Raw genomic sequence first — 13,114 nt, forward strand, 5'->3', positions numbered from 1 at the left:
CCACACGCACTAATACAACCCCATACCATCAGAGATGCAGGCTTCTGAACTGAGCGCTGATAACAACTTGGGTCGTCCTTCTCCTCTTTAGTCCGAATGACATGGCGTCCCTGATTTCCATAAAGAACTTCAAATTTTGATTCGTCTGACCACAGAACAGTTTTCCACTTTGCCACAGTCCATTTTAAATGAGCCTTGGCCGAGAGAAGACGTCTGCGCTTCTGGATCATGTTTAGATACGGCTTCTTCTTTGAACTATAGAGTTTTAGCTGGCAACGGCGGATGGCACGGTGAATTGTGTTCACAGATAATGTTCTCTGGAAATATTCCTGAGCCCATTTTGTGATTTCCAATACAGAAGCATGCCTGTATGTGATGCAGTGCCGTCTACGGGCCCGAAGATCACGGGCACCCAGTATGGATTTCCAGCCTTGACCCTTACGCACAGAGATTCTTCCAGATTCTCTGAATCTTTTGATGATATTATGCACTGTAGATGATGATATGTTCAAACTCTTTGCAATTTTACACTGTCGAACTCCTTTCTGATATTGCTCCACTATTTGTCGGTGCAGAATTAGGGGGATTGGTGATCCTCTTCCCATCTTTACTTCTGAGAGCCGCTGCCACTCCAAGATGCTCTTTTTATACCCAGTCATGTTAATGACCTATTGCCAATTGACCTAATGAGTTGCAATTTGGTCCTCCAGCTGTTCCTTTTTTGTACCTTTAACTTTTCCAGCCTCTTATTGCCCCTGTCCCAACTTTTTTTAGATGTGTTGCTATCATGAAATTTCAAATGAGCCAATATTTGGCATGAAATTTCAAAATGTCTCACTTTCAACATTTGATATGTTGTCTATGTTCTATTGTGAATACAATATCAGTTTTTGAGATTTGTAAATTATTGCATTCCGTTTTTATTTACAATTTGTACTTTGTCCCAACTTTTTTGGAATCGGGGTTGTAGAATGAAAAGATCTGAAAAGGTTTCTTTGTTGGTTGCTGTTTGTTTATACTTTAGGTGGCATTCAGTACCACGGAGATGGCGTTGGCACTCAACCGTTATCTGTGTTCAGCCGTGCTGCCAGTTCTGACCAAGTGTGCTCCACTGTTTGCGGGTACTGACCACCGTGCCATCATGATCGATTCCATGCTGCACACCATCTACCGACTGTCCCGCGGCCGCGCGCTCACCAAGGCCCAGCGTGATGTCATCGAGGACTGCCTCATGTCCTTGGTCAAGTCAGTTAGGCTTCTGTTCATTAATTAGTAGCCCACAGGACATCTTTTGATTTTTGAGCAATACAGTTTATTATAATGTACAGTACCAGGCAAAAGTTTAGACACACCTTACTGTATAATTCATTGTTTTTTCTTTATTTTTATTCATTAAAAGACACTTCATACATCATCTTACACTAATGATGGATGCCATTTCTCATTACTTAGTTGAGTGGTTCTTGATGTAATATACTATAGTTGTGGAATAGGGCTATTTACGAACAAGCGATTTTTTTTTTTTTAATTCACGGTTTACTGTTTAATCTCAAATGCATTAATAAGGCAAGAAACTCATCCACTAATTAACTTTTGATGAGGCACAGCTGTTAACTGAAAAGCATTCAATTAAGTGACTTCCTCATGAAGCTGGTTAAGATAACGCCAATAGTGTACAAAGTGTCATCAAGGTAAACGCTGGCTACTTTGAAGAATCTAAAATATGAAACACATTTTGTTTTTTAACACTTTTTGTCTACCACATAATTCCATCTATGTTCCATACATTTTTTTCATCCTTTTGATATATTCAGTATTGTTCTACAATGTAGAAAATAGTCAAAATATAGACAAAACTATGAATGAGTAGAGTACTTTTGACTGATACTCTATCCAGTATATATTATATTATTCTTTCCACATTCACTGAATATGAGCAATCGCATGCTCTGATTGGCTCCTCTACTACTAGGCTATCAGCTCATATACCGTGAGTAGAGAAAAACAAAATGGTGGAGCGTGTTGCTGAACCAACCGAGGATGAAATAAAAACTCTACTCAAAAACAAAACCCCAAAAAATACAAAAAAAAAAAAACACAATAAAATATGGAATAAAAGTATTTGATGGTAAGAATGTATCTTTTTTATTTTTCAAGAATCATTATTATAGCATTTTTTACAAATTGCTACTGTCATTTCGCCGGTTTGTTTACATTCTATAATAAAAAATAATAAAAAATGCTCTGTTTCTCAAAATCCAGTGAATGTGGATAGAATAAAACAGTTATTCCACTCAATCTTGTCGTACATGGATTATAGCCAACTTGGTGCTACGTGCCTCGTTGGCTATCAGCTCATGTACGACTCGATTTCGTGGAATAACTGTTAAGTATATTTTAATATGCTAGAACATAAAGGTTAACCTTTTCCCACAGTTCTGCCATAGCCATTTAGGTTTTACAGACAATTTGGCATTTTATATGTTATCATGGTTGCATTTTTCTCACCATCTTGGCTTCCTTGGTTCTTTTCAGGTACCTGCACCCATCAATGCTCCAGCATCTGTTGCGGAGACTTGTATTCGATGTGCCAATCCTTAACGAATATGCCAAGATGCCTCTGAAAGTATGGGCACTCTTTGATTCATTGCTCATCTTCACACTTTGTACTCCTGTCCTCTAATGATTATATATGTCGAGACTCTTTATTTCTCTTATTTCAGCTGCTGACAAATCACTATGAGCGCTGCTGGAAGTACTACTGCCTACCAAATGGCTGGGCTAATTTTGGCACCACGTCAGAGGAGGAGCTGCATCTCTCACGTAAACTTTTCTGGGGAATCTTTGAGTCACTGGCACACAAGGTGATGCATAAAAGTGAAATTTGAGAAAGGTAATGCAGTGATGCAGATCTGCTAAGACCAGCATATTGATTGCTTTGACAGAAATTCGATGCAGAGTTGTTCAAGATCGCCATGCCATGTATCTGTGCCATTGCTGGTGCCATCCCTCCTGACTATGTAGATGCCAGTTATTCTGCCACGGAGAAAAAAGCCACAGTTGATGCTGAGGGCAACTTTGATCCCAGACCTGTGGAGACTACCAAGTGAGTGTTATGGTAGCAGGGTATCTTGGTTATATGAAAACAAACAGTAGAAAATATTCCGTAATAAAAAAAGCCATTGTTAAAGGAGTATTCCTGCATATTTACCTTAATCTCTGTCAAAAACATCATTAATTCATCTTCTGTAACAGCTTTACTACACCATGAATGAGACACCGGTCCATTGTAGGGCACCATGCACTCATATTCACACACTCATTCACACCTATGGCAATTTAGCATAGTCAATCCATCTACCAGCATGTTTTTTGAAGGTCGGACGAAACCACAGAGCTGGGAGGAAACATCATGAGGAACTCTACACAGATCATAAAGCGAGCTCAGGATCAAACCAGGAAGCCTTGAGCTGTGAAGTAGCAACACTACTCATGACACCAGTGTACAATCAATAATATCAATGACTTTATAAAGCACCTTTAACTCTATATTATCAATAAATGTTTCAGGAAAAGACAGTCATGAGAGAAAGTCTTGCTAAAGTTACTGATATATGTTTTAAAACACTTTTTATCCCCCACTGGCCGAAAGGCCCGAAGAGGGATTATGTCCTAGCGATTTCCGTCCGTCCGTCCGTCCATCCCAGGAAGGGCGCTCACCTTCTGAAATCAATTCCTCTCACAATTTTTGGAGGAATTTCACAAAACTTGGCAGGATTCTTTGTTATAATGTCAGTATACACATATTGTAATTTCATTCAATTCGGTCACATTTTACCAGAGTTACAGCCCTTGATTAACAAAATTATACTTTGACAATTTCATGAGAGTGTGTTTTCTTTCTGAAATCAACTCCTCTCACAAATTTTGGAGGAATTTCACCAAACTTGGCAAAAGGCCTTGTTCTATGTAGGTAGTATGCATATAGATAGTTTTCACTGACGTCACGGCATTCCGGGGAACGCCCCCCAGCCGCCATCTTGCGGGGCAAACAAAACGGACCATCGCCATTACCGGCTACGTTATCTCGGACGAATTTATGAAGTTATATAGTCAGTTTTCTCAAATAAAGATCAATGTCGGCAAAATCAAGCAAACAGAAGTATATAGATACATTAGACGACATCTCACGACAACGGTATGCAGCCAAACTGGCCTTGATTGGGGGAATTGACCCCTACGAAGTGGACAAAGATGCATTTTCAAGTGACTATGCAGGGCTGCCAAAGCCTGAAACTGCCAAAGCCTGCTCCAAAGCCTGAAACTGACTTCATCAAACTTTAAAGGCTGTCTGATATATACAACTTTATATATTCTACAGCGCGCCTTTTGGCGGATGCCGCCTTTTTCATGGCTGAATCGCGCAGATCCGATTTTTTTTTTTGGGGGGGGGCATTGGAGTGTCTGATTATAATTTCAAAGTAAATTCTGTATTAAAATTACTAAATAAGCAAATCCATTACAGTCCATGAAACAGGAAGTATTAGGATGAGAAAAAAAAACCAGTTTAAATCGCAAAGCTGCACAGATTTGCGCAGTCCTGCACACCGCTCGGGCTGCGCAAATGTGCGCAGCTTTCCGATTTAAACTGTTTTTTTCTCATCCTTATACTTCCTGTTTCATGGACTGTAACAGATTTGCTTATTTAGTAATTTTAATACAGAATTTACTTTGAAATTATAATCAGACACTCCAACGCCCCCCCTAAAAAAAAAAAATCGGATCTGCGCGATTCAGGTGGCATCCGCCAAAAGGCGCGCTGTTTGCATCCCAAACACAAATCAAATCATACAGAATAGACCTAAAATGTTTTTCAAAAATGACCCTTGCGTGAGTGAAGTGACAAGTTTCAAATAGAAACGTGACAAACAAGCGATATTAAGTGTACATTACAATGTAAATGTACACTCAGCGGTTCCAGTTAGGCATTCTCCAGAGATTGTTCACATGATGTTTTGTTTTCCAAAAACAAACTTAAACACAATTGATTGTTTATTTAAACAACTTACCACTTACAGTATAAAATGATCGGAGCAGACTTTGTTGTGTTTGGAAGGCTGATAATCCTTGCGGTTGATTCTCGCAAGCCATAGATTTCTCCTTTGTATGCTGAGTTTGTCTGCTCGCCTTCATGCTCCCGTACAGTGGGAATTCCATACAAGCTCTGCTTGACGTCATCATCTGACCTATTACGACAGCTGTGAATACAGCAGGTGTGCACCATTGCTAGCTTTAAATAACCTGCTTGGGTTCTTTTGAAGACTTTGTACTCGCGCGTTACAATGTGTGCTCAGTCACCCGTACGGTAAGCTTGACCCGCAAGATGGCCGCCACTAGGGAATCCCCGACTCTGTGACGTTATGTGAAAACTATCTATTGTTATTTTGTTCAATTCGGTCGCATTTTACCAGAGTTGCGGCCCTTGATTAACAACCTTGTACTTTGACAATTTCATGAAGGTGTGCTCGCCTTCTGACATCAACTCCTCTCACAATTTTTGGACTAATTTCTCAAAGCTTGGCAAAAGGCCTTGTTATATGACAGTAATACGGATATTGCAATTTAATTTCGTTTGTGAAAATTTTACTAAAGTTTTGACCCTTGATTAAATAATTTGTACTTTGACAATTTCGTGAGGGTGTACGTTCTTCTAAAATCAACTCCTCTGACAATTTGTGGAGGAATTTCACCAAACTTGGCAAAAGGCTTTGTTATATGACAGTTATATGCAGATTGAAATTTCGTTTAATTTGGGTAAATATTACCACAGTTATGCCCTTGATTATTAACAAACTTGTACTTTTGGCAATTTCATCAAGGTGTGCTTGCTTTCTGAAATCAACTTCCCTCACAATTTTTATTATCCCCCGCTGGCCAAAAGGCCCAAAGGGGGATTACAGTATGTTGTGGCGATGTCCATCCATCTGTCCCAGGAAGGGTGCTCACCTTCTGAAATCAACTGCTCTCATAGTTTTTGGAGGAATTTCACAAAACTTGACAGGATTCTTTGTTATATGCTGGTAATACGCATATTGCAATTTCGTTCAATTCAGTCACATTTTACCAGAGTTATGGCATAGTTGCCAGCGGGGGATATTGTGCTCTCAGAGCACTCTTGTTGACAAAGCAATTAGATAAAAAGCAACTCATGTAACTTACAATTTTTCCTAAAGGTTTTGAGGCATCTGTCAGTAATTTTTTTGTTTGTTTGTTTTTTGCTAATGCATAATCACACAGTTTACATAAATACATGTTTTACAGACCGTGCTTACTGATTGCCTCTACAATGCTGATTAGATGTTTATAATAAGTTTATTATCTCTGCTAAGTTTGTTGGAAGTTATGTTTTTGCCTCCATTTGTTTGCCTTTTCCTATCACAACTCAAAAAGTAGTGAACAGATTTTGATGAAATTTGGAGGAAAGGTGAGCCATGGGTCAAGGAACAATTGATTAGATTTGTGATGCAAATCTGAATATATATGTGCATCCAGGATCCAGATGCAGATCCAGTTTTTTTTTTTAGTCTGTTCCCAATGTAACTCAAAAAGTAATGAGGAAATTTTGATCAAATGTGGAGGTAAGATGTACCATGGGTCAAGGAACAATTGATTAGACTTTGATGCAAATCCACATATGTATGTGCATCCAGGATCCAGATATGTATGCAGGTCCAGTGTTTTTTTTTGTCTGTTCCCAATGTAACTCAAAAAGTAGTGAATGGAGTTTGATGAAATTTGGAGGAAAGGTGGGCCCTAGGCCAAGGAACAATTAATTAGATTTTGATGCAGCTCCAAATATGTGGCTTGGCGGAGGTATGCACTCTACCAAGTGCCCTTCTAGTTATAAGTAAGTTTCAAGTTAACAGGCCTTCCCTTACCTTACTTTACTTTCTCAACACAAGGAAACATTTCAAATTGAAATCTGCGTGAGTATTCCTTTAATGCCTGCTTGTCTCCTCATACCGTAGTACCATCATCCCAGAGAAACTAGACACCTTCATCAACAAATATGCAGAGCATACTCATGATAGATGGGCCTTTGAGAAGGTTAGTCACATGACCACAGATTTCACCTAAAATATTTAACTTATTAAAATAAAACTCTGCATTTGAAAACACCCCCAAATCTTTTCTCTGCTCAGATCCAGAATAACTGGACCTATGGAGAGGCACTGGATGAGATTGGGAAGACCCATCCTATGCTCCGGCCTTATAAAACCTTTTCTGAAAAGGTCTGCATCCATGCATTGTGTGTATTATATTCATACAAAGCCATATTTTGTGTGGAAAACAATCTGATTGTTTATGATTAAGAATTCACTGAATACTGGTGTGAGCAGGCATGACTTCAATGATTCATTCTTTTTTTAATGCTTGTGTCATGAGCATACTATCTGTTTCTGATCAGGATAAGGAGATCTACCGCTGGCCCATCAAAGAATCCATTAAAGCCATGCTGGCCTGGGAGTGGACTTTAGAAAAAGCTCGAGATGAGGGTGAGAAGGCTGAGAATGCTGCCACTAGAAAGCTCTCCCAAACTGCTCAGGTAACTCTCTGATAAAACAGACTATAAGAAATCAAAACAGTGTTATAAGGTCTAAACTTGGTGTGTTTGTGCATCCCTGCAGGCCACTTATGATCCTAGTCAGGGATACTCGCCCCAGCCTGTGGATTTGACCACCATGGCTTTATCCAGAGAGCTGCAGGTATGCAAGAGGATCAAACCATTTTATATACTGTAGATACCTTTGTTCTTGGCTTGCAGTTGGACAGACAACTTTCTCTCTATGGTTCCATCTCTAGTCTATGGCAGAGCAACTGGCTGAAAATTACCACAATACCTGGGGCAGGAAGAAGAAGATGGAGCTTCAAGCCAAAGGTGAGTTCTAGTGGCTATAACTGGGTCAAATGAAAAATCTGAGAATCATGAGATATCTCATCTACAAGTATTCTTATTTTCCATTATTTCCTCTGCCAACTTTATTACATTGCATTACAGGCATAGAACAGGCTGGGGAGCAGTTGGGGGTTAGGTGCCTGGCTCAAGGGCACTTCAGCTATTCCTGCTGGTTGGTCCAGGGAATTGAACCAGCAACCTTTTGGTCCCAAAGCTGCTTCTATAACCATTAGGCCATGGCTTCCCCTATTTGTTTGCCTTTTCCCAATGTAACTCAAAAAGTAGTGAACAGATTTTGATGAAGTTTTGAGAAAAGGTGATCCATGGACCAATAGATTAGACTTTATTTATTTTCAGAAGGTTAATAATCAGTTTAGCTCATGCTAATCTCACAGTGGGTCTCCAAATCTATCCAGGCTTGGAACTGACACTAAGGCCCTGTCCACACGGCAATGGATTCAGGTGAATCTGATAAAATTGTTTATCGTTTCGGCCTGGCGTCCACATGGCACCGGCGTTTTGGGTGCCCCAAAACAAAATCTTTTGAGAACGGGTTCCAGAGTGAAAAAATCTGGCAACGGCGCCGTTGCGAAGTCGTCTGGATGAGTAGAACGGATTTGTTTATGATAACATCACAACCACATGACTGTCAGTGCTTCACACCGGGTAGAAGTGTAACGAACTCGATGCGAGTTGTCAACAAATCCTATAACTTGGTTCATGAAACGCGCTTACAAAATATTTTCACTGTGAATATTTATTGTGTAATGGTGCAAAGTGAGAGAGAGAGAGAGAGAGAGAGAGAGTGAGCGAATAGCCCTTAGGGCAGAGTCTTTAGTCCAAACACTGCGGAAGCAGTACCAAACCGCACACCGCCAGTGTGCTTTCCAAAAACAAAAACAATCCCGCCAGCAAACATAGGAAAAAAAAAGGAGCGATCTCACCTCTTCAGATGTTGGTTTAAGTCCGACAATACATTCCTCAAAAAGGGCGTAGAAGAACAAAGTAATCCATCAACGTGTAGCATTCAATTTATTCCGGACCATTAAAGAATTCTGGAGGATATCAGAATGTTGGCGTACCGGCTTCCATCTACCCCCATTCATTCCTCTTTCCGCGTCTTTCGTTTTACGCTACTGATTAATAATCAAAACTTTATGTGGCTGATGCTACAGAAGAAGGGGTTTATGCGCATGCGTCTACTTCTTCTATTGTTCTGGTGTCTCCGATGGGACCGTCTTACAGCGCACGTAGAGGTGTGGCATGTGTATTGCATCGTTTTCAGCAAGCATTGCGTTGCCATATGTACCTGATATTTTACTGATCCGTTGCCCATGTGGACGCGATATTTAAAAAAAAAATCTCGTTGCCGTTGTCGTATGGATGTAGCCTAAGTATGCACTGTCTTGTACAAACCCAGTGGCTGGGTATTTCACTTCATCTGCATGTCTTTGGACTGTGGGGGAAACCAGAGCACCCAGAGGAAACCCTCGTAGACATGGAGAGAACATGCAAACTCCACACAGAAGGGTCCTGCCAGCCATGAAGTGTGAACCTGGAACCTCCTTGCTGCGAGGCGACAGTGCTAACCACTACACCACCATGCCATCCAAATAGCTTAGATTTGCTGCAAATCCGGATATGTATGCAGATCCAGGAATTTTTTTTTTGTCTGTTCCCAACACAACTCAAATAGTAGTGAATGGATTTGGATGAAATTTGGTGCACAACTTTAATATTATCCGTGGTTCAAGTGATTTGATTTTGATGTAGATAGTATGTGGCTTGGCAGAGGTATGCTCTCTACCATGTGCCCTTGTAGTTTTGTTCTGTGTTGTTTCATGGAGCACCATGGTCTTGGAGGAATGTTGGTTTTCCACTGTGAAATGGCAAATGACAATCCTCTTGACTTGACTTGGTCAACTCATACTGAATACAGTGTTGTTATAGGTGGTGGTACCCATCCTCTGCTTGTTCCTTATGACACTCTGACGGCCAAGGAGAAAGCCCGTGACAGGGAGAAAGCCCAAGACCTGCTTAAATTCCTCCAGTTTGAAGGATATGCTGTCACTAGGTACAGTACGAAACAGTCATTGTCAGTGTTGTGCAAATTTTTGAACATAATTTAACATTATTTGGTAATATTTTTAAAAATCTTTTGTCCTTTTGTGCAGGGGCTTGAAGGACATGGAGCAGGAGATCTCCTCCATCGAGAAGCGTTTTGCGTACGGCTTCCTCCAGAAGCTGCTGAAGTGGATGGAGATCGCTCAAGAGTTCATTGCACATCTGGGTTAGTCTCAGCTGACACTCGATGTGAAAACATACCAAACCCAGTTTGATATCTGTTGATATTTGTGTGTGTGTGTGTCAATCCAGAGGCTGTTGTGAGTAGTGGAAGAGTCGAGAAATCCCCTCATGAGCAGGAGATCAAATTCTTTGCCAAGGTGAGACAACTTCAGGCTTCTTAATTGGAAAAGTCATTGAACCATGATTGGGTCAATTAAAGAGTCATTTGTTTCCCCCCCCCCCACCTTTAGATCCTGCTGCCACTGATTAACCAGTACTTTAAAAACCATTGCCTCTATTTCCTTTCCACTCCTGCTAAAGTTCTGGGCAGTGGTGGTCATGCCTCCAACAAGGAAAAAGAAATGATTGCCAGGTAAATAAACCAACAGCTGATAGATACTCCAGACGAAAATGCACTATACTTGACATATTTAGGATTATAACAATCTTTAATGACTATGAGTACACTATAAAAGTATTACATGATAAAGATGCATCTGCTCCTTATATTCTCTTCTGCCTCTGGTACTCCATGTCCCAATGCCCTCTCTTTTTCTGTCTCCTCATTGTTTTACTGGACCATGTTAATTTCTTCCCCTCTGTCTTCATGGCTCGGACTTTGCCATCTTTCTTCTCCTCCATCCCTTCTCCTTCTTTTCTTTCATCTCTATTTTCTTTTCCCTCTCCCCCTTTCTCTCTCTCTTCTCTTTCTTCATGCCTCAGTATCTTCTGTAAGTTGGCTGCTCTAGTGAGGCACAGAGTTTCCCTCTTTGGTAAGAAACCTGCGTAAGGGTTTGATGCCACTGGCCATCTCTCTTATCCTCATTCATACTAGCTTCCATTTTGCTTTCCCTCCTTACCTATCACTGTTTCACACCCTGAAAAACACCTCCTCCTCCTCCTCTTCCTCCTCCTCTTCTCTCTCTTTCTCACACACACTCTCATTGTTGCTGTGGCATTGCTGTGATTTTGCTGTGCTTCGCTTAACTCTTTGCAGCACAATGCAGATTTGAAGATAAAGTGAAGATGACGTAAAAAATATATATCTATATTCCAAGTAATAAATAGACTCTTACACAGTGAATAATGGACAACCAGCTCCAGTTTTCGTTGCAGTACTCAGCATGTGCTTTTTCATTGCAACCATTGTGACCGTAGCCATTGTTGAGCAGTTACTTTAAACCGAAGCTTTATTCCATAATGGTTTTAGAATTAGATAGCACATCCTGTCCAGTTCTTCCCTCATCCATGATTGCGCTCTAAGACTGAGAATAATAACCAAGGGTGCATTAGTATTGGTCAGACACGATACTTAAGTATTCATACTCATACTTGTTTAAAAAAAAGGATTGATACTACGTGATATGTGATGTAAGCAGAGTGTTGCTTCACTACACTAATGCCAGACACGGCATGATAAATTATCTCAACATATGTTATGAGTAGTGATTGCAATCTAAGCAAACCAGACTGCAAACGGTGCTCTGTGAAAATATCAAGAGGAGGAACTACAACATCTTCCTACAGTACAAGCGATCTGGTAAAGCATATTAAGCAGAAAACTTAGCATGAGTTAATTGCTAGCAGGTGATGTTGGCTATGCAAGAAAAATGTCTACAGATAACGTTACGTGAGTGAAAACATCAACTTTTATCCACAGTCGCTACATGCCACAATATCCTCCTCGGTCTTCTTTTCCTACAAGTTCTGACATGGAAAAATCCCAAAGCTGGGGGTTCCTGTGTTAGAAGTCATGTATTTTGTAAGCTGCCAGCTCCACAGCCAGTCTACCAACCTTATTTTGATCATGAAGAAGAAGAAGCCTTTATTTGTCACATGTACACTACCGTTCAAAAGTTTGGGGTCACTTTGAAATGTCCTTATTTTTGAAAGAAAAGCACTGTTCTTTTCAATGAAGATCACTTTAAACTAATCAGAAATACACTCTATACATTGCTAATGTGGTAAATGACTGTTCTAGCTGCAAATGTCTGGTTTTTGGTGCAATATCTCCATAGGTGTATAGAGGCCCATTTCCAGCAACTCTCACTCCAGTGTTCTAATGGTACAATGTGTTTGCTCATTGCCTCAGAAGGCTAATGGATGATTAGAAAACCCTTGTACAATCATGTTAGCACAGCTGAAAACAGTTTAGCTCTTTAGAGAAGCTATAAAACTGACCTTCCTTTGAGCAGATTGAGTTTCTGGAGCATCACATTTGTGGGGTCAATTAAATGCTCAAAATGGGCAGAAAAGGGCGGCACGGTGGTGTAGTGGTTAGCACTGTCGCCTCACAGCAAGAAGGTCCGGGTTCGAGCCCCATGGCCGGCGAGGGCCTTTCTGTGCGGAGTTTGCATGTTCTCCCCGTGTCCGCGTGGGTTTCCTCCGGGTGCTCCGGTTTCCCCCACAGTCCAAAGACATGCAGGTTAGGTTAACTGGCGACTCTAAATTGACCGTAGGTGTGAATGTGAGTGTGAATGGTTGTCTGTGTCTATGTGTCAGCCCTGTGATGACCTGGCGACTTGTCCAGGGTGTACCCCGCCTTTCGCCCGTAGTCAGCTGGGATAGGCTCCAGCTTGCCTCCGACCCTGTAGAAGGATGGAGCGGCTAGAGATAATGAGATGAGAAATGAAAATGGCCAGAAAAATGTCTTGACTATATTTTCTATTCATTTTACAACTTATGGTGGTAAATAAAAGTGTGACTTTTCATGGAAAACACAAAATTGTCTGGGTGACCCCAAACTTTTGAACGGTACACTCAAGCACAGTGAAATTCGTCCTCTGCATTTAACCCACCTCCAGCAGTGACCACACAAGTGAGCAATGAACACACACACATACCCAGAGCAGTGGGCAGCCATGCTACAGC

The 13,114-nt window shown here is 40.9% G+C and overlaps 1 protein-coding gene across 1 annotated transcript in view; it reads left to right on the forward strand.

Annotated features, from left to right (window-relative positions):
• LOC132887638 (ryanodine receptor 1-like) overlaps positions 1 to 13,114 on the forward strand; it is a 239,010-nt gene that overhangs the window by 112,165 nt on the left and 113,731 nt on the right. Inside the window, exons 49-62 of the mRNA XM_060923104.1 lie at positions 1,025 to 1,245; positions 2,536 to 2,626; positions 2,724 to 2,864; positions 2,946 to 3,106; positions 7,029 to 7,107; positions 7,203 to 7,292; positions 7,469 to 7,606; positions 7,689 to 7,766; positions 7,864 to 7,939; positions 9,908 to 10,031; positions 10,132 to 10,247; positions 10,334 to 10,401; positions 10,495 to 10,616; positions 10,967 to 11,016. Of these exons, the coding sequence (XP_060779087.1) occupies positions 1,025 to 1,245; positions 2,536 to 2,626; positions 2,724 to 2,864; positions 2,946 to 3,106; positions 7,029 to 7,107; positions 7,203 to 7,292; positions 7,469 to 7,606; positions 7,689 to 7,766; positions 7,864 to 7,939; positions 9,908 to 10,031; positions 10,132 to 10,247; positions 10,334 to 10,401; positions 10,495 to 10,616; positions 10,967 to 11,016 (1,555 nt within the window). The remainder of the gene's footprint in view (positions 1 to 1,024; positions 1,246 to 2,535; positions 2,627 to 2,723; positions 2,865 to 2,945; positions 3,107 to 7,028; positions 7,108 to 7,202; positions 7,293 to 7,468; positions 7,607 to 7,688; positions 7,767 to 7,863; positions 7,940 to 9,907; positions 10,032 to 10,131; positions 10,248 to 10,333; positions 10,402 to 10,494; positions 10,617 to 10,966; positions 11,017 to 13,114) is intronic.

The sequence above is a fragment of the Neoarius graeffei genome, chromosome 6, assembly GCF_027579695.1.
Source record: "Neoarius graeffei isolate fNeoGra1 chromosome 6, fNeoGra1.pri, whole genome shotgun sequence".
Taxonomy (NCBI): Eukaryota; Metazoa; Chordata; class Actinopteri; order Siluriformes; family Ariidae; genus Neoarius; species Neoarius graeffei.